Source organism: Cyphomyrmex costatus, unplaced genomic scaffold (assembly GCF_001594065.2).
Source record: "Cyphomyrmex costatus isolate MS0001 unplaced genomic scaffold, Ccosl1.0 scaffold164, whole genome shotgun sequence".
Classification (NCBI taxonomy): domain Eukaryota; kingdom Metazoa; phylum Arthropoda; class Insecta; order Hymenoptera; family Formicidae; genus Cyphomyrmex; species Cyphomyrmex costatus.
This window is the reverse complement of record NW_017275653.1, coordinates 1,271,408-1,293,152: the sequence shown is the minus strand read 5'-3', so window position 1 is coordinate 1,293,152 and position 21,745 is coordinate 1,271,408. Positions and strand designations below refer to the sequence as shown.

The 21,745-nt window shown below is 32.9% G+C and overlaps 2 protein-coding genes across 2 annotated transcripts; both read left to right on the top strand.

Annotated features, from left to right (window-relative positions):
* The first annotated feature begins 1,975 nt into the window (after nt 1-1,975).
* LOC108771735 (astakine) lies at nt 1,976-3,519 on the top strand. The gene is made up of 3 exons (XM_018537096.1): nt 1,976-2,069; nt 2,524-2,690; nt 3,127-3,519. The coding sequence occupies exons 2-3, from the start codon at nt 2,549-2,551 to the stop codon at nt 3,315-3,317; spliced, it is 333 nt and encodes a 110-aa protein (XP_018392598.1). The 5' UTR covers nt 1,976-2,069; nt 2,524-2,548; the 3' UTR covers nt 3,318-3,519.
* A 3,816-nt stretch (nt 3,520-7,335) lies between these two features.
* Nucleotides 7,336-11,037, top strand: LOC108771703 (WD repeat-containing protein 34). The gene is made up of 9 exons (XM_018537060.1): nt 7,336-7,642; nt 7,747-7,831; nt 8,203-8,415; nt 8,478-8,712; nt 9,029-9,230; nt 9,308-9,504; nt 9,583-9,725; nt 10,273-10,475; nt 10,824-11,037. Exons 1-9 carry the CDS (start codon nt 7,584-7,586, stop codon nt 10,891-10,893), a joined length of 1,407 nt encoding a protein of 468 aa, XP_018392562.1. The 5' UTR covers nt 7,336-7,583; the 3' UTR covers nt 10,894-11,037.
* The last annotated feature ends 10,708 nt before the right edge of the window (nt 11,038-21,745 follow it).

Below are 21,745 nucleotides of genomic sequence, written 5' to 3'. Positions count from 1 at the left end.
ATTATGTTAATAATAACATTATTTAATTTGATTATTTGACTAATTTGTGATTAAAATAAATAAAGATATAATAATAATTAAATAAAGATATGTTGTATTTGATATCAATATATGTGTTAAATTTTTGCTGCGTTTTTATATGAGTCTAGTCTCATCAGTAGGAACATAAATATATTCTATACTTGTTTGTAGTTATCATAATCCTGCATCTATACATATAATTACGCAGGTCGTGATAAACTAACGCTCGTGTAAGTATTTTGCAATGTAAAATATGCACATATACCCTGCGGCTGGTCTTTCTTCTATAATTATTATTGCCTACAGATATAGACAATAGAATATAGAAAACGATGTATTACGTAGCTTCACATATTAGTCTTGCAATGCTAGGATTGTAATGTAAATCAAGAATTATGCTGCATTGAAGAAATGCAGTTATAACTACAACATGATAAATAAATTTTCGTTGCAGTACAAAGATAGCATAATTTGGGAATGTAGAAATTTACGCGCGATTAAGAAATCGATGTTGAAAAATTACGAAGTAATTTAGATGTTAGATAATTTGTCTCGAAGAAAAAATGCGCAGATATCTTTGTTCTCAGAAATCATTTTACCCACATTAGCGAACTTATTAATTTGCATCCTGGAAACTCCGAATCTTCGATTACGTAACGATACATGCATCAGCGTGTGACCCACTAATTGTCTTTGAGCATTTTAATTAGTTCATCTAATTCTAATACATTGTTCATTGTTAGGTACATCTAATCTATATTAAGAGTGTGATTCAAACACATGCAAATGAATGTAGATATATATAGAGTTATAGAATAATTTTATTTACATCGTAATTTTATTCTACAGAAAAAAATAGGAAAATTCATTTATTAACGACATATAATTATATATTCATAAATTTATCAATTTTGTTCAACACGTAAAAAATGTTTTATGTGTCTAACGTAACACAATTTTCTATCTTATAAAATAATAGTTTTACTACAATAAATAATTAAATATTGTAATTGGTGTCTTCTCCATTTAGTGACACAAGTCGACATAAATGCTGTTTTATCTTTCTTTAAATTGCGCAAATAACAATGGCAAAATGATAAAATACTTGTATCGACCTGTGTCACTAAATGGAAGACATCCATTATAACTAAAACAATATAGTCGTCACACGATAACTCCTATTTTTTTAAAAGTTATTACAAATAAAATAGACAAAAGTACCTTGCTCAACTCATCTCCAATAGCCTGTTAAACAATTTCCTAAGAATACAAATCATTAAATAAGTATGCGGTTAAATACAGAAAGGGAAAAAAGCAATTTATTTCCCATAAAAAATAAATATTAAATAATGAGATATATATATATATATATATTACTATTTAATACTTATTTTTTTATGTGTGTGTATATATCTTCATTAATTTATTAACAAACAACAGAGTTTCAACAATTCCTAATACAAAGAAAAATAAAAAAGATATTGTTGTTGGTTCGTAACCCTTCTAATTTATTGTAAATTTTATTTTTATTGAGCCATGTTATTATTATTACATAAAAAAAATGTTGACTGATTAAATAGCAGAAAGATTTATTTGATTACAAGAAGGATTAATCTTATTACTAACTTCTTTATACATACCCACACACACACATATATGTGTTTTATTATCTTTTTTGTTCCTTTCTTTGAACAAACTGTCTACCACTTTATTAACATATACACATATATTGTTGATATAATCATTAATATAATGAAGATAATCATGTTTTTCATATGTAATAAAAATCTCTGAACTATTAAAAACGCAATTTTCAGGCTTCCAAAAATAATAACAATAGCTTCTTAGTCGACAAACGGTTGCTCTAATCTAAAAAAATCGCTGTTTCATTCAATGACTGTTCGGACATCTCGCACACAGAAACACGTCCTTTTACGCCATCAGAACGCGAAGAGAACGCAGCGGTATAAAACGATGCGTTCATCAGTTCGCGCGATCATACGTCGAGCAGTGTGCGACAAGCAGTGGACCACGATTCATAACGACAGGTTCGTAACATGTTGTGTCTGTTGTTTTCGCGCAAGGAGACTCGTAGGCGGCGGTGTGTCTTTTTACGCGCGATGACGTATGCGGCGCGGTGGAGAATTCACGGCCGGCTATCGCGAAAATCCCGCGGGAGATATGTCTCATCTAATACAGGACTAATTAATTCTTCTAACATTTCTGTCGTTATTTATTTGTTCATTAATAGCTTTTAATTGCGAGTCTATATGTATATAGACTTACTGCGTGATCGAATGAACAAATCGACAATTCAAGCAAAATATATTGTCTTTTTTATTTAATAATATTTAATTTTTTATTGTTACTTTATAATAAATAATCATCATAAATAATATATGCCTAATGTGATCAAAAAGCGTCGAATGTTTTCTAGTTTAACTCGTAGAATTATTCTCATGCGTATACATATGTACGTCATTTTAATTTTTTATTTTTCAGAAATTATTAAATCTAAACAATAATTATGTCGCCGATGTCGAGTATAGTCATACTTATCACTTCAATCGTGGTTTTTCCAAATATCGATCCTGTGATTTCTTCTTTTCCGGCCTTTCAAATCTGTAAGACTAATACGGAGTGCAATTCAAATTCCTGCTGTTTGCTAAGTTTGTATCTCTTTTTCTTTATTTCCATTTAAATTTAAATACCTCGAAAAAAGTGTCTTTTGCATCAAAAAAAAATTTTTCTAAATTAATATATATGTATATTTATATAATAGAGAGTCTGGTTGCATCAATAGAAATTCTGATTGAAAATGGACAGAATTTTCTGATTGAATTTATCATAAATCTATAAATTAAGATAACCAGAATTCTGATTAATTTAATTTAAGACCTACTGGTTAGTTCATTTTCAACCATAAATTTTTCTCACAATCAGTATACAATTATAAAATATTATAATATTAATATATTTATATATAAAATAGTAATATTTAAACATTATAATAAATAATTCATAGATATGCTAAATATAAACAATATTTCTGATTAAAGTACACGTATACTCCGAACTCTTAACAAGTGCATTGATTCCTTTTAGAGCCTTCAAGGTACGCAATACCGACTTGCATGCCGTTTCAACAGGAAGGTGAACAATGTCGAGTAAACGCTGAGACTATCACGACCAATTTGACTTATCCGGACAATTCGGAAATGGAAGTTATAAATATTTCTTTCATCCTGTGTCCTTGCGCCGATGGATTATCTTGTAAAAATGGCATCTGCAATTAGAATTTTCTATCAATCGCAACGATCGGAAACATCATGATCATCACGATTATATGGGGCCAAATATTTTGAAGAAGGAAACAAGTAACATTGAGGAAGTATTTTTAATTGCATGTTGACCGTAATAGTTGGACAGCATTCATAAGAAATTAAAGCTCGAAGTAAAATGTTGTTAATTATTATTCTATCTGTTACATTATTATATTATCGCATTCTTTTATTCTTGTTATTATATTTTTACTACTTTTTAAAACTATTATTTAGAGATTTAGACAAAAAAATGCTAAGGCACAAATAATAAATTAAGATAAATGGAGACAGAGTTTTACATGTACAATTAATATTGATTTATAAAAAGCATTTAATATTGCATACTATATTTTTAAAAATATACCAATTTTATAAGATTAAAATAAAATGGCTGTAGCAAAACAATCTGGAACAAAATTAATCATTATCTTCAATTTGTAAAGAAAAATCTTGTTTTAATATAGGAAATTAACAACTTAATTAGTAAAAAAATTGAAAATAACATTAATTTTATTGATATCAAAAAGACGCAAAAGTTGTTTAAATTAAAAAAAATTATATTTCGCAATCACGTGCCTAATTGTTGATTTAAGTATTATTATTATAGTCACATAAGAGAGTAAGTAAAAAACTACAATAATATTGTCTTTTTATCATATATATGTAAGATGTTATTAAAATAAAAGTTTATAAATTAAAGAAATAATATTTATGTTGTTTTAACTTGAATTTTTAATAAACTAATGTTACATATTTATGCCATGTAAATTTAAAATAATACTGACTTTAACTGATTTTTGTTTTTTATTTAAAAAACTTATTATGTGTTTTAATTCGAACAAAAATAACAATATTTGAATAATTAAAAATAAAGCGCGAACATAAATGGATATGAGGTAGCTATTCCTTGTCTCTTTACTGGTCTGAACAAAATCTTCTTTCTCGCTTTTACTACATTTCAAATATACAGTGACGTGCTAAAGTTTCCGGCTAGTGATGTTTCGTATTCTAATTTATAAAAAAAAAACCTAATTTAAAATTTTAATCTTTATCGAGTGTTACAATAAGAAATAGATAATACACAATATAGATAACAAAAGCTTGTACGTACACCTGACAATGATGAAAATTTTATCAGGCTTTTTTTGTAAATTCGAGTACAAAACGTCACTAGCCGAAAACTTTTGCACTGTAAGTATTATACAAGTGTACAACGATATTAATTCAGTCAAAATAGAACTTATGATTTAATTATTAAATTGACAGATTGTGTGTATGTAGGGTAGAGCGGAACCTATTCCATCATTTTCAACCTTAAAGTATTAAAAAAAAATTACGACAACAAACAATATCTTTTTGCAGTAACGAGCTTATAAGTTATAATATATATATATATCGTGATTGCTTCTTGAGAGCACAAGTATGACTTTTAAATGCTCAGTATACACCGTTTAAAAACATAAACAATATGTGAGACATGGATGAAATAGCCCTATTGTACCATATCAATATATACTTTTTGAGTTACAACACGTCTCAAGAGTTACACGTCTTTCTTCGGCTTTTTCTGAGTATCTTTTCCTATCATTTCTCTATAAAGAGGTATTGTATCATTTTTATTAGTAATAAAATTTGTGACGGTAAGAGAATTATGATAACAAGACGAATTTATCGCCAAAAAGTACTCAATATTTCTGATAAAAGTTTGAACGGATCGAATGTATTAACAAAGCATACGAAAGAAGAACATCCAGAAATTATAAAAACTGATAAATACAAATGGATAACGCCATATTGCACATATTTCGATGGACAAATAGCAAAATGTAAGTTTTGCAATAAACTTCATTCTGTTAAATATTCAGCAACGTTCAAGAAGCACTTGCAAATGAAACATTCAAAAAAGATAATAAGTATTGTAAAAAAGCAAACCCAAAGCTGGATATGGCAATATGTAACATTAGAAGATTATAAGGCAAAATGTAATTTTTGTAGTCACGTTTGTAATATACTATTTTGTGAAACAACAATGTTAAAAGAACATTTTACCAAGTATCATAAAATAAATATACATTCAAAAATTGAGGAAAAAGTTGAAAAAGATAAAACGGATAAAAAGATTAAAAATTTGGCAATTACAAAAGATGTACAAGATATCGCTTCTAGTTCAAAAATTGAGGAAAAAGTTGAAAAAGATAAAACGGATAAAAAGATGAAAAAAATGGCAATTACTAAAGATGTACAAGATATCGCTTCTAATTCAAAAATTGAGGAAAAAGTTGAAACAGATAAAACTGATAAAAAGATGAAAAAATTGGCAATTACAAAAGATGTACAAGATACTGCTTTTAATGAAATTGTTTCAACGTTTATGAATAACTTGAAAGAAATGAAAAAGAAGAAAAAAGGAAAAGAAAAAAAAAATTAGAATAAGAAAAAGAAAAAGAATAGTAAGTCTTTACATATTTTAGTGTTTCACTTTGAATCGCTCCTATAATAAAAAAAATTGTATGTACAATAAGCATAAAAAATTAGATAATTTAGCATTTATTTTTTTGTCATAAGTATTGTATATATATAGATATTATGTTCAAATTAAATCAGTATTTATAAACATATCAATTTTATAAATATTTATATTAAATACAATATATAGGTACATTTAATAAAATTTACATTAAAATGCGATAATTTAAATTAATTTAGTAAAAATTTATTGAAATAACTAGTAATAAAAAAACATATTTTGAGTAATATCGGAAAAATTTTTAGATTTATACGTAACATTTGAATCCGAAACACTCGATAACATTTCTGAGTTATCTAGAATTCTCGCTAATAGTGAGTTTTAGAAAAAACAATTTAATTTGGATATAATAATGTAACAATCGAATATCGTTTTTACTCGGCCCGAGCGAATTTACACTAACCAGGATTAAAAAATTCTTTTCTATTGGTTTTTTGACATTGCACGCTTTACCAATAGGAGTGCACGAAACGTCATTAATCCAAGGTTGATGCATACTGGGCTGAATACATTATAAAAATGGTTTTATAAAACTAATTATTCAGATATATTCTAATTTTCATACTTATATATATAATTGCAGGTTATTGAAGTTCTATTTCGACAAACAGCTGATTGATATAAGTAAATTAAGTAAAACGCTGTTATATTTTAACTGTTATTTTTTTTATCGCAATGATTTGATGTGATATTGCCATTTTTATAAATGTAACAATAACTATATATACAAATAACTAAATGTTAAGGTTGTATTAAAAAGAAAAAGAAAAAGGTACAAAAGTTAAAGTTAAGTTAAATTAAATTAAGTTATTATAATTAAAAGTTAAAGTTTGGATAGTTAAAATTAAGTTATTTTAAAAAGTAATGTATTTTCATTTCGTGTTTATACTTACTGAAAAAAAATAATTTATAACAATAACTAACAAATTACGTTATTACTCGATCATTACAAGTAATGAGTAAATAGTAACGCATCACAAACGAGAAGTTATAACTGTTTTACAAGTGACTTTTTAATCTTAAAATGACGGTCGACATTTTTCAACATTGACGTTACCGCTACAGTCCAAAAAAAATTCATCATTATTAAATCGTACAATATAACAAAGTAACGATAAGAAAAGTAACTTTATAAGTATCATTACAAGTAACAATAGAATTGGACAGTCATTAAATTATGATGCAATCTTCAAAACCGTTTATCAGTTTATAGTAAGTATACAGTTTATTAATTAAAATGTCATAGTTATAATAGCCTGAAATACATGGACGTATCAATTATTATATAGGTAATTAATAAAAGGTAAAATGAATTTTATATCCTAATTATAAGCAACATAACGATATTTGAATTTTAAAAATATACGATTAGAAGATACTAGACTCTGGACAAATTTTAGCGATTATCTCTGCTTTTTTTTTTATCATCCTTATATTATTTATATTACTTGCTTTAACCTGTGTTATCGGTTAAGTTTATATATCTGTTGCTGTTTTATAATCATTTCATACATCATGGTATAGATGGCGAGAACGGTTTAACAGCTGATGCCGCATAAATATATCCTCGATAGCGTCAGTGTCAACCTGACGACCTGAATTTAGATGTTTGTATAAAGAGTATAATTTTTAACTTTTTTAATTATACATAAATCGAAACGCTTAATAAAAAAAAAGAGATTACGTTTAATTGAAAATCTTAATCAGGAAAAATGTTTAACACCAAGTCTTTCGACGTTGTGAGTTTCAATTCAGAATTGTCTACTGCGAGGTGAGCTGTATTTCTAATTATTGTTGTAAAATTTATATGTATATATAAATATATAAATAATTCTTTGTTCTAATTAATGATGCAACTATATTATTCTCTATTAGATTGGAAACGTCCTCAAATGTTCAAACAACAGAAATAGTCTATACCGCTGATGATACGCAGACTACAGAGACAAGAACTATTGGGGTATGTTACTGAGATCTTACATACTTGAATTTCAGAATTTTTAGATTTTGTTTATGCTTAGCAAATCAAAGTGACTTCTTAAATAAATATGTAAATTGCAAAGCGTTAATAAACAATAACAGCTTGTTTATATCTACATCTTGTATTTGATTCTTATAGGCTTAGTTCCACTTGACACTCACAACGCTCTTGGAATAATTTCATCTTTGTTTGTCAGCGTTAAACAAAAATTAATCATGTTTGCGAGCATTGGAAGTGTCAAATATTATAGAACGCAACTACATATGTTTCAAATTAATACTATACCTAAATAATTATCTTAGCTTTTTTTCATTATTTTATTTCAACACATCAATTTATATTAATTTCAGATCCAAACAATGAATGGACAGAAAACTGATGTACAAGTGGATTATGATAAACTGGCAAAGTTTCTGAAAAAAGTCACACCGGGGATCCTGGACGCTCTCGATGAAACTTATGCTACTAATGCTTTTGACGACTATAATCCAAATGTAACCGAAGCATCATCCGTTAATATAGAGTTATTAAAAAAAATTAACACAAAGGAATCAGACACTCAGGTATATCTTTTTAATAAAATGATACGACTCATATACGAATTAAATAATTGAATGCTTTTTAGATTAAAATAAGTGACTTATCTTGGAGTACCGTTGGTGGAACATTAGCAGTAGGCCTCAGTCATAATTATCACGAAGCATGGTGTGATCATCTTTCTGCAGTCCAGTTATACAATCTCACAACGGAAAATAATATTACAGACGTACCTACTAGAACATTAGAGACTAATGGATGTGTTACAACACTGTGTTATCACCCAACGGAACCTTCTATCCTCGCAGCCGGATTGTCTAATTGTAAATTTCTTCAACCCTCCGTCAGCAATATGATTTTTAACTCTTCTGTCAACAATAGGGATCGAAACAGAGCAAATTTTTTGTATTCCAAATTTATAAAAATCTGAAAAAATTCTTATCAAGTTTTTAACGAGTTTTACCATCATAAAAGAGTCGGATTTTATTTTACTTATTTTTGAATTTAAATTTACCAAAATTACAAAATGTTGATCGTAGTTTTCAGGATTCCAACGGCAGGGGTTAATTCCAATTAACAGCAATATTAACAAAATTCACGTCTCGCTATATTTATTAAATGTTTGTATGATTTCTTAAGGGGATGTATTGATCTGGAATCTCAGGAACGACGATTCCGTCGTACCCATGCACGTGTGCACGCATGGCGACTGCGTGTCCCAAGTGTGCTGGAGACCAAGATCCGTGAACGACGTGACTCTGTTGCTGAGTTCCAGCAGAAATGGATACATACTGATTCACAAATTGACGGCTAACTTTACAACCGTTCAATTGCACAAACGGTGCGTAGTGGCTTGTTGTTTAACCGATTATCTAAATTATGTGCAATCCCGTTTATATAATCTTTGTCGCATTACAGATTCAAAATAGTCAAGGAACGTAATCCGGTGGAAAATGCTAGGCCACGCAGCGCCGGAGGTAGCGAACGCGCCGCGGAGGCAGGACTGTGTATCACAAGCTTCGACTTTTCACCAAAGCATCCCAGTATATTTATCGTTGGAACACTGTGCGGTGGAATTTATAAATGTAGCTTGGACAGCATAACTTCTATCGAAGGTTTACATCTATTAATAACAGGATAATATAGTGTAATATGATTTTTCATCGTAAACAAGAAACTTTTATTAACTTTAGGAGACACTACGCTTATTGATCCTGTAATCGATGAATACGAAAGACACGGAGGTAGCATTACCTGCATTAAATGTTCATCGTTACGTAATCTGTTTGTCAGTAGTGCCACTGACAAGGAAATTCGTATATACAATCTTGACGAGGTAAACCTATATATCACATTGTAGCCTTTCTAATCACGATTTTAATCTTTATGAAAATGGAAATAAGGAACATGTTTCGATATATTTATTTTAATTAAAGTTTCTCTAATGGAATATTGAGATTAAAAATGAATAACAGTCATGTAAATTAAATTATGTGTTAAAAGAAATTTTGGCATATAAATTGTATTTACGAAAGAATAAAATTAGAGTAACAGAAAGTTTTGCAGAATTCTATGTAAATTGTATTTTACAATTATTCGTTTCGAATATTATCTTTGAATATACAAGAATTTAAGCGAAACATGAGTGTTTTTTCGATGTCTAATATTTATGTAACATGTCATTCTTGACAAAACGTAACTGTTGTTCGGCGAACAATACCCACTTATTCAAAAAACTAGAGATAAAAATACTAGAGATAAAACATTCTAAAATATCCTAATAATAAATATGAGAAGGAAAACAAGTGATATAGTCAAATTTTTACAAAAATATTTATTAATTTTAACTTGGATATTACATAATTATTATATGTTATACGTAGCATGTCAGTCATCAAACTATTTCCGTGGACAATACAATTGTGGGATTAACATGGATGATTGGCAATCAAGACATATTCGCAGCTTACGGAGCAGGCGCGTGTGTAAAGTTCTACAACGTCACAGATGGTAAATCCGTAACTTATGCGAAAGTTGAGATGACTGGCAAAGAAAGTATCAGCAGCTTACGTATAAATTCTAAGAGGTAAGATAATTAAATCCAGATGATTCATCACTCAACCATTTCTTTTTTTTTTTATTAATTTTAAATAAGTACAACAGAGCTCATTTTCTTGACATGTTTGCTTTTCTATAAAATATACAATTTTATTTATCTATAATTTCTATAATAAAAAAATTAAAACTATTCACATGTTTCAAATAATTATAATTTGCGAAAATTACATCACATAATTAAAGCTCGAACAGTTTTTAAAATAATCTTACAAGGTAATTGTTATACAAATATATATTGTTTAGTTTTAAGATTAATAGAAATTAATGAAAAAATTATACACGCTCGAAAGATAAAATATTTATCCTACTTTTGTAGAGATATGCTGGCTATTGGAGATGTTCATGCGAATGTTGAAATATGGAAATTTCCACGTCACTTGTTTTGAACGTTGTTCTGATTGACGCAATTGCTTGCGCCATTTGCTGACTGACACATCGCTATATATGTTTTATATGCTGCACATATATATATGTAAATGTTTATACTGAAATAAACCGGAACATTGAACCTTCTTTATATCAAAACATACCCACTTTTCTCTTATAGATAAGAAATAATGAGTCTTGATAACATAAATTATGTTATACTAAATTATTTTAAGATTGAAAATATTTACAAATTTAAAGAGCAAACTAGATTGAATTTTATACAAAGGTACAGAAAAGAATTTTCAATAAAAATCAATGCAATAAGCACAATTGAATAAAAAGTTTTTAATTGACTAGAGTCTTGCACGCTGAAAATTGTATTAAAAAATGAATGTAATGTTACATTTAAGTTAATATATGTAATGTTACATTACCTTATTAAATAAAGATATTAAGTTCAAATTAAAAAATACTGAGATTAATTTTGAAACTTTCTTATACAGTTCAAATAAACAATGTAGTATTATTAAAAACTTTGCAATATTGCGATTACAGCAATATCTTTAAAAGAGAATGTAAGTGAACAGAATATTTTATTATTTTTCAGATATATATATTGAAAATTAATCTTGAAAAGAACAGTTTGCATGTCTTGTCCCATAAAAGGACATGTAATAGCATCTTTTCCGGTTTTTTTTTTTTTTTTTTTGTCTTTTTTTACGTAGGAGGGGGAAAATCTTCGAAAGACACCTCGAGGTCCGTACCCCGAGGTGTGTGGGATTCGACACGTGCATCGCCTACCCACTAAAAACCCCCCCCTTATCCAGGCTCATGTGAACGTCTGGTCTGAATGATAATGAAGGAATATGCGAGAGAATCTGATTTAAGCCGAACACAAATAGATATACAAGATGAGGAGGAAACAAAGCAAAAAGCGATTCTCTCGTGAAATATGTTACAAATCTTGAAGACGGCCAAAAGTTACGTATTACGATTCGTAAATTTTCAATTCAAAGAATCTTTTTTCTTCTTAAAGAAACAAAATAAAGGAATGAGATAATTGAAAATTTCTTCCAATCCATCCTGATATCCTCCTTCTTTTCATGTGAACGGCAAGATGTTGATTCCGTTCTCCTCTGAGAATATGTAGGATTCCAAGGATTCATCGGTATCTTCTTAAAGCAGCAGCACCTATTTACACGGACTCGTCATACGAGTCCGCAAAACTTATCTCCTTCTATTTTTTATCTTCAATATCAGAGATCCTCCTCTAACTTCGCTCGTATTTTGTCTTCTTCACTCTTCTACTTTTTATCTCCTTTTCCTTCTTCGTTTAACAATGATATGAATATGTGCGCCTCTCGTAATATATAAGTGACTCACATAGACATAGAAATACATGAACTTCGTCCTCGTGTAAGTGGCTGTATAATTGCGCTGCGCTGAAATATACTCTGGAAGTCACGAAAACGGTAAGTTCTGTTAAAACTCCTCTGCTTTTCTCTTGCGTAGACTTTGCTTGGGGTTTTCCCATGACTTGTGGTCGAGGAACCAAAACTCCTCCTGCTTTCTGTTCTCCTGGTTTACCACATCCCCAAAATCGATCGGACATTATTGCACGCCAAATCGTTTGACTCCTCGGTCTCCTCTTCCACTTCTCTCTTAAGCTCTCTTCCTCTTCCCTCCTCTTCTCTCTCTCTCTCTCTCTTTCTCTCTTATTAGTCTCTTACCCTCAGCACTCCTCGCCTCTTCTCTCCTTCTTCCCCCCCCCTCTCCCTCTCTCTCTCTCTCTCTCTCTCTCTCTCTCTCTCTCTCTCTCTTTCTCTCTTATTAGTCTCTTACCCTCAGCACTCCTCGCCTCTTTCATACGTTCACGCATGCCCGCTTTCTCTCTCAATGGTTTCATCTGCACACTTATAATTTTTTTTGGCGCCTTTTCAAAAAGACATTTTCTGGTACGTTTCTTTTTCTTCTTGAAAATCCTGAGACCCACTTCAATCATTCAGGCTCAAGACACTGCTTTGCTAACGAACGGAGAGCTTTTTTCATATATACTTGCTGCTCCGCTCTTCGCTCCGTATCTTGATAATCACTCGCACCCAAGAAAAATTTGCGTTTCCTTAGTCTTCTTCCATTCTTGCTCCCGCTTTCCGTTGCATTTCTTCTTCTTTGTCAAGCCCCTTTAGTTTTGCTTCACAGCTCTTCACAGCTCTTTCTTCGAAAAACTCATTGATATTATAAATGTGCAAAGCAAAGTACGATACAAACAGTTTACGCCCTAACGCCTTTCAGGTATCACTCTTTTCTCTCCTTTTTTCTTCTTCCTCATCCTCTCGACAATAATATCGAGCGATTTAAGCGAACAGCTTTCGGGAAGCCTCCAACTTTGTCTTATTCGTTACATTGTCTTCCCCGAGCGTCATAGTCTTCGTCCTTGGATCTTCAATCATCCGCATCTTGGTCTCTTGATGATCCCATTTTGTTTCTGCGAATATACGACAAAGAAAAAAGCTGCGATAATCCTTTGCTTCGAGTGTGCCATCCGTATTCCGATCTTCCGCATTGCTCTTCTTTCTTGATTATTTTCAGTTCTTCTTGAAAATTTCCTCGTCGGACGCGCAAGCACGAGACGATTGTTTCGCGACGAAAACAACGGGATGCGCGTCGAAAGGTGTCCCTCCTTCCTCGTCTTTCGCGCGAACACAATGATGTCTCGCATTTCCTCTTCGAATCGTCCTATCTCGATAACAGATAAAAGCTATCATATTATATTCAGTTTCTTTTCTCGACAAATTGTTCATCTTGTATTTACGACGAATTATCTCGAATTATCTGAAGCACTGTTGTTGAAGATAATTTTACATTGACCAAAGATAGCGATTCTTGCAGCTCTCGGTATTGTCCCTCTCCTCCGAAGTGATCTTGGAAATATTATCACGAACTTGACATTGGATCGTCATGAGATAAATGGACGATTTGTCGATCTCGTTTTTGCGTGTAACGACGAGTCTTCCTCTCACCACCTTTCGATCCTCATGTGTCTTCTTTCTTCTTCATTCTCTTTCATCCTTGCAGTTTTAATCTCGCAGAATCGGCCGTTTATTGACAATAGGATCTGACGAATCGCTCGAACGGGTCGTCAATATGAACCGCACACAAAACTCTCGGAAGTCTTCCCCTCTTCTCGCGTAGCAAAATAATTCTCTGCCTCTCTGCCTGTTTCGAGGGCATCCACCCTCCCTCCTACGCGTTTTTATCTGCTTATTTACAATTATTTAAATGTATCGCGTCGTCTATATTACTATCTTCATCATCGTCGACCGACGTGCTCCCTCCTTGTAAACAGTTAAATTCTTAATCGTGACATATATATATAATATATAATGCCTATTAACGCTCCAGTCAGAATCTTAAGTATTAGCTTTTTGTTTTTCTTTTACAATACTACATAATAGATTACAGTCGTTATCGTCTATACCTTATGTATTCTAAAAACCTCGACGGTTAATTGCATCTCGTCGTGCCCGTGACAGTAACCGTCAAAGGGACACGGAGGGAGGAAAAATCATCGACATTATCATCCTCAACGTTGTTATCATCATCACAGAGATCGCGACTCACTATTCTTACAACTATTATTAACTTCCCCTATTAGATTCGCAGTTCTTTATGTAACTATATCGTTCTCTCCTTATTTCACTCACTCTCTTTCGCACCTTTCACGCATATTCCTGACAAAAAAAAGAAAAGGAAACCTCGCGCAAGTTCCTCTGACGACACTCTTGCCAATTCGTGCGATCGTACTACAACAATGCTAACCGCTGTTCTCCGAAATCGCACGCTTGGATTGTCATTGCATCTCAATCCTTTAAATTTTCGCAAATACAAAATGAACGCAGTCGCATGCACACAAGCCGTTTATCTCGAGAATAATCGATTCTTTTAGAAGTAAAACATATCATATATCTCAATTTGTTCCCGCGTCTTATTTATAATTACATAGCTTATCAAAACCACACTCGCGCTCTCAAGAGAAACGACTCGCGTTGATACCGCACACAATTGTCTTTTCCTCTTCCTTTCTCTGTCTCTTTCTCTCTTTTTCATTTTCTCGATAACGTATCTATATCATTGTCCCATTAAAGCAGACCAGAGTTCGAAAAACAACGCTCGGTACAAAGTGTAAATTTATGGATGAACGTATAAGAAAAACGCGAAGAAATGGGAGGGTTGTATGCTCGAATGGGGGGAACGAAATATAGGTATAGAAAAAAATAAGTTTCTTATCGCAAAATTCTATACGACAGCGCAATTTGTTGCCAACTTAATTTTGAGAAACCACATCTACATGTTTCATATTTCTCATCTAATATTGTATAGCACGAGATCCTTATAATCTCGATTCTATGATCAAGATCGGAAACGTGCGAATTCGGCATTAATCGATTAAAAGAAACACCATTGTGTTTTCTGGGTTCGCATTTTTTGTAAATACATTTTTAAATGTACACTTTTTTTTAAATACACTTATCAATTTTTTCTAGGAAATCATGCATGGTAAATATATGAACTTAAAATTAAAGTTTTTTTAAACATTTTATACAATTTATATAATTAAATATAGATCTCTATAAATAAATATAAACTTTTCGTAAAATGTATTCACATAATACTATTCATTTTTCTCGGTCGTTTTTATGTTCGACGGCAATAGCCTTTTAGAATAATCTTAATAAACAATTCAATCTTCAGCAAGTGATTAGACGCATTATTTTACATACTTAATGTAATATAATGACAAAGGAAAAATTTTTAGATCATAATTATTACAAATTATCTTGAAAATTAAAAAACTTGCTGCAGATTGTGATTTTTATAATCTATTCAAATCTTTTTAAAGCTTTTTTTAAACTTTTAAAATTGTAACTTAAAAGTTACATATATGTATGTCTTTTAAGTCTCATTGGTTCAATTCTAAGATTTTGTTTTCGATTGTACAATTTCTTTTATAAATAAAAAATCATCCGAGTTTACGGACAATTCTTTCTTTTTTAGGACAATTCGAGACAACACCTCCCTTCTTATAGATTCGCAATCAATCGCGCAGTGAGATTTTCCTCGTTAACGATTGGATCTCAATACGCGGATATCTCCCCCCTGAGAAATTACAAGATAAAAAGGGGAATCTCTTACGCGCTTATTTACCAAATAGGAAAAGTCGCTTTCACACTCACGCCGTTTTACTCGTAACGACGATCAATGTCCTACATCACGAATTTGTGGACGCGCGTGCAAAAACAATTCTGGTCCAAAGCAACACGTTTCTCCGGCGATCTGTCGAGCGACTCCACGCGCTATTTGTCCAAACGTCATTAACTATGATTACGTATTCGTCGCGAGTTTCCGTAAAGCCGGAACTTCATTTCTTCATTTATCAAGAGATAAAGGCCAATACGAGCCAAACGCGGATGATGACGCGTGAAGAATGATCTTCGACGAAATACGCATGTGCTCTCCTTCATTTCGCAATTATCACTGATCAATTTAAAAAATCGACAGATCGTGGCAGGAAAAACGTGCTCTTGGAAGAGGAAGCTCTTCTGCTCGTACACGCTCACACACATTTTCTTCCGTACGCATGTGTATATATATTTCTATATATATTTCGTATTCTTTTTCACTCTCAATCACTCTTTTTCACTCGTTCGACTCAGCTTATTTTGGCACACACACGCATTCTGTTACACTCACACACATACGCACATTCATTATTCCAGAAATATACTAAACTATATATACGTGTATGTATATATATCAAGGTACATGGTCTCGATTCGCTCAAATAGTCAATGCGTTCTCTCGCCGTGCTGGCGGACAATTCCCCTCGCTGTCGGCGGCGCATTCGCAACGATGCGAGCGACGGGGAGTATCTTTCACGTTTCAAGTAGAGAAAGACCCTTCAAAAAGTCTGGACACGAGCCGCAGTTTTGTATATGCAAGGTAATAGCTTTAACAAAAATCTGCAAGAGAGAAGGACGTACATATTTACTATTTCTTTTTCTTTCTGTTCTACCTTTTTCTTATCTCTATTTCTCTTTCTTTCTCTCTTCCAGAAATTGTTAAAACATAGCGGACCAATTAAGTGGCTTTCTTATATTCAGCCTCTCATTGAAGGGTCTCTAGTTTCAAGGAGAGGCAACTGTCCTCTCTCGCGAGGCATGAACCGTGTAAAATTAATCCTCTCCCCCAACGTGTCTCTCGCAGCGTCGCGTTGCCCCGTTTTACCACCGCGTTCACACACTGTGGCGGGAGGAAGGATAAAAAGAATATGTATATTGTATATATTGTCACGTCGACGGCACTTCCCCGTCGATCCTCCGGCGAAAGAGGTGCGGAGGACGCACGCGAACCGCTCCTCTGGCAAGCGGCGGCGAACAGCTCCTCCCTCCCGCCACAATCGTGTCGACAAGCGTGTCATCGGCCGCTTATAAACGAATTACTTAGCCCCTCGAGATGTCTTTTAATTAATCGAACGATTTCTAATTCACCGGCTTTGACGCACGGGCGCGCGTAAACGACCGGAAGCGACTTCGGCACTCCAGTAACCCGTCACGAGAACAATCGAAGATTTAATGCTTTCCACTTATGCTCGTTTCTACTTAAAATAGTACCAATGTAATTTATTTTAATCTCTGTTCAAGACGGTTTAACTTTTCACCTTTTTCTAGTTTTCTAAGAATTAAAGATGAAGAGTAAGTTGAAACGAGATTAAAATTAATCAGTTAATCACTGTAGTAGAAACGGTATTAGTGACGCAAACGTCGTTCTATCTTCCTTTGTATTTTGTGAGTATCGAAGGCAGAACGATATTTGCGTCAATTACAAAAAACAGGACAATATTTGTGTCAATTTATGGGAAAACATCCTTCAATGACACTGCCGTCGAGAGTTGCAGAATTTGACGGGTTCGAAAACGAATATGTCGGAAAACGCCAATTCGCAAGACCATTCTACGTCTTGTGTGACATTTTTAGCTCGCCCTCCGGAGTGATTCCGGATGCTGTGGATACGCCGCATCGCGTCCGCGCGCTTACGCGACCCTGAGAAGAATCGTGTCCGCGAGGTGAAAAGCTCGCGGAACGATTGAGATCGAAGTTTGTGCCTCGAATTATGTTCTTTTGTTCTCCGTTAAGCAACGAAGCTTAAAAACTAATTAAAAAAAAAAAAAAAAAAATAGGAGGAAAGAAGATTTTAACGTCGGGCAAGACGGTGAGCGATGCGAAAGAGGCACAGGCGTAATTTTGCGTCGCATACGATAACGGCAAGAATCTGTGGAGAGAAGAAAAAGAAGATCGAAGGAATGTATAATATAATGCTGTCATCGCCGAGGAATGAATCGATCGAGTAACAATCGCGGAGATAAAGAAAAAACGGAATTTTTCGCGCCGTTCTTCGCCATTTTGAAGCTGCGGATCGTTCGTAATGTTTGGACCATGAGTGCTTCAGTATGTATAAACAATGCTCTCTCATTCTCTTTCTTTTCCCTCTCTCTCTCTTTCTCTCTCTCTTTCTCTCTCACACTCTCTTTCCTTTCTCTTCTCTTCCCCTTTGTTTCGCTCAATTCTTAATCCTAAATTTAAGGCTTATTTAATTAATCGACACAGTGTTTTCGTGTGTGGCTGTGTGTTTGTCTCTGTGCTCGGTATGATAAGACGTGAGCGTGTACGCGAGTCTTGTACAGCGATGGAAGGGTTGGTTTCCAGATCTCTCGCGGATCGCCACTCGAGGTCCCGACCCTTCTCGTTAACGGTGATGAACGAAGGACGGGAAATTCCACGAGCCGCGACACCGCGAGACACCGCGGTAACTTTGATTCGGAACACGTTGGTTTCGTTCACGATGAGCTTCAATATCTCCGCTCTTATGGTCAAATAGCCCCCCGCATTGTTCTCTCCTCCGACGGCGGAGAGTCGCGAAATTTTTCAAAGTCACCTTGATTTCTGCGTGCAGTAAGCTTTCGATGATGAACGAGAATGAACTCGGTATCGTTATGACGAACGATCTGTTCACTCCACTCTTCATAAAAAACATTCTTTCGCAGATAACGCGAAACGAATTAGAAAAAAATTATTTTTACGTCACGCGATACTAAATATTTATCCCTATATCTGCAAAATTTTCCTTAAAAAGCGTACACTCCGCTAAATATAGATAAAAGATACGTTAAAAAAGGTGATTTACTCTTTTCTACGTGAAAACGTTATCATTTGCTAAAAAGCTGTATGCGTTTAAATCCGTTCGCGAAGGATCATCGAGAGTTAAGCCCGTTCATCCCAAACACTTCGATGTTTGTTGTTCAAAGAGAAAACAAGTTTCTTTAGAAAGTCCACGAAGGAGCCTAATTTAAAATTAAAATAATGAACGTTTCGACGGATTTTCCACGAAAGTTCCAAAACGACTTCCTTCATCTTTAAACTGCATATTTTTGTAAGAAGTATTTGTACGAAAAATTTTGGAGAGTCTGTAAGAAGCACCGTGAAATTTTAACTGCGTTTTCTCTTACTTCTATCATTACTATATATATATATATATATTATATATTACTATAATATATTACTATTATTATTATTATTACTGCTTATTACTGCTTATTACTACTATTATTACTACCACTATTACTTATACTATTTTATTACTACTACTTGCTCCATCATGACCGAGAAAGGATAAACGAAAACATTACTTATTTCTTTAATAAGGTTTCAATAGAATACAAGGGAAAGATAAAAGCTAGCTATAGAGTTTGTTTTATGTAGTTAAAATATGAATTTGCATGAGTACGGTTTATCTCTTTCTTTCTTTTTTTCTCTATGTTGAAGAAAAAAAAAGTTGAACCGTGCAAGAAGTTCAGATAAGAAGCACAGGCATATAATCAACTAAATTTATAATATCTTGAAACATGAAAGCGAAGATATAGCAAGATATGCACACACATACATGCACAGCTATTAAAAATTTGTATTATATTTTGCGTATATGCTTGAATGACAAATGTGCTGCGACTTTGGATTCACTATAAAATAGAACACAAATTTCATTATTCCAAGATAATAAATTTCTCAAGTCAGTTAGTGACGTACTAAAAAAATGTTACGGTTGCTACAACCAGAAATAATGATTTTCGCCCATCAATGCATTTAGTTATGATAACCGTAAGATGAACATATCTTAACATAATTTAATTTAATGTTTTATTTTTTGACACATTAACATTACATGTTCATGTATGGTTCACAGCCCTGATTTGAAATATATCGTTTTATTTTAATTTAATGTATTGCGTATCAAATAAAAATTACAAAGTTGAGAGTGGAGGCAACGAATTCTGAGAGTCTTACGTCGTCCTCCTGTATGAAGTCCATACAGGAGGACGACGTAAGACTCTGTAGTCGAGTCCAAATAAAACATCTATTATATCGAAATAAGAGGACGTTTCTGAGTGTGCCACCCAAAGCCTTTCCTGACAATCTACTCCACATATAAAGAAGATAATACTTTTCAACATAAATAAGACGACGCATATAAGAACGCGATTGATGAAGCATCAGCAAAAACTGCCGCTACAACTCCTATTAGAAATGTAACAAACTACGAGCAGTATTGTAAGTTAATGTGAATATAAGAATAGAATGCAAAAATGCAATACATATCTAGTGAAATAAAAGTATGAGAGAAAATAAAGACAATACCTCTCGACAAACAAAATAATTGTTAAGATATGGTATCTTATGATAACCACACAATCGTACTATAGTTCTTATAACCATAAAACGTATTGAGATGGACGATTTCGTGGCAACTGTAGCCGTTTTTCCGTACAATAATTTCGCGTCTTTGTTGAAAAAAATAATTATCGAAAAAAATGACTAGTCAGTAAAAAAGTTCGAGACGAAGTTTGATTTTTATAAAGATTTGGTATTATATTGCCACGAAAAAATATTGCAAGCTTGTCAGGAAATTAATTGAAACAACCAAGCACAATCTCTTCAATTTTGCGCCAAGAGTCTCACTTAATCCGTGACAGCAATGTAATAAATATCAACCGCTGGAGAAATGTTGCGGAGAAATGTCACGTATCGATAAAATATCCGGACACGATCAGCCTTGTTGATTCCCGTGTCGCAACAAGCGTAATGCGAGCACGTCTGCGGAATTCATCACAAAAGCGACTCTATATATCTACTGTTTGTCTTCGTGATATAGTCAACCCTCGAAAGTTTTGCCTTTGTTTTATCGATAATACAGGCGGGTCCAGCATCACCTTAAGCCCGAGCCTATTGCGATTTTGTACGTCACATTACAATTGAATATTGATCGATAAAGGATCGTCCCGTGTCTGCCGAATTTTCCTCGTATAAAAGAAATTCGTGACCATCGCGTTTCTAATTTGGGGCTTTTTTTCCAGGGATCACGCACAATGACTGCTCGATTGGTTTTTCCGCTGGATTTGTTCCTTTCTTTTCCACGAAAAACTAAAACCAGGTACGTATTGTGAAATTATTCGGAATGGATTCTGATCGGAATCATTCCGTTTTCCCTAGAAAACATAATAGAAATCTACGGAATAATCAAATTCGATTTGTTTCATGAGAGATGCTAAAGACACATTCAGACTCCCACCCGATTGCTCTCTAAATCATGTTATTCTTAGGTCTGTTTTTATTCTTGCATTTTTTGAACGGGTGAACACTCTTAGACAGTGAAGAATCACTCCAAGCGAGAGTTAATTTTCAATCTAGTCTCTCTCTCTCTCTCTCTCTCTCTCTCTCTCTCTCTCTCTCTCTCTCTCTCTCTTTTCTTTTTACTCCT

Bases quoted from the DNA above. Each gene is read 5' to 3' on its own strand.
- LOC108771735 (XM_018537096.1), top strand. From the start codon at position 2,549: ATGTCGCCGATGTCGAGTATAGTCATACTTATCACTTCAATCGTGGTT. The intron at 2,691-3,126 runs GTTTGTATCTCT...GATTCCTTTTAG, and splicing joins AAATTCCTGCTGTTTGCTAA to AGCCTTCAAGGTACGCAATA.
- LOC108771703 (XM_018537060.1), top strand. From the start codon at position 7,584: ATGTTTAACACCAAGTCTTTCGACGTTGTGAGTTTCAATTCAGAATTG. The intron at 7,832-8,202 runs GTATGTTACTGA...TATTAATTTCAG, and splicing joins CAGAGACAAGAACTATTGGG to ATCCAAACAATGAATGGACA. The intron at 9,231-9,307 runs GTGCGTAGTGGC...GTCGCATTACAG, and splicing joins ACCGTTCAATTGCACAAACG to ATTCAAAATAGTCAAGGAAC.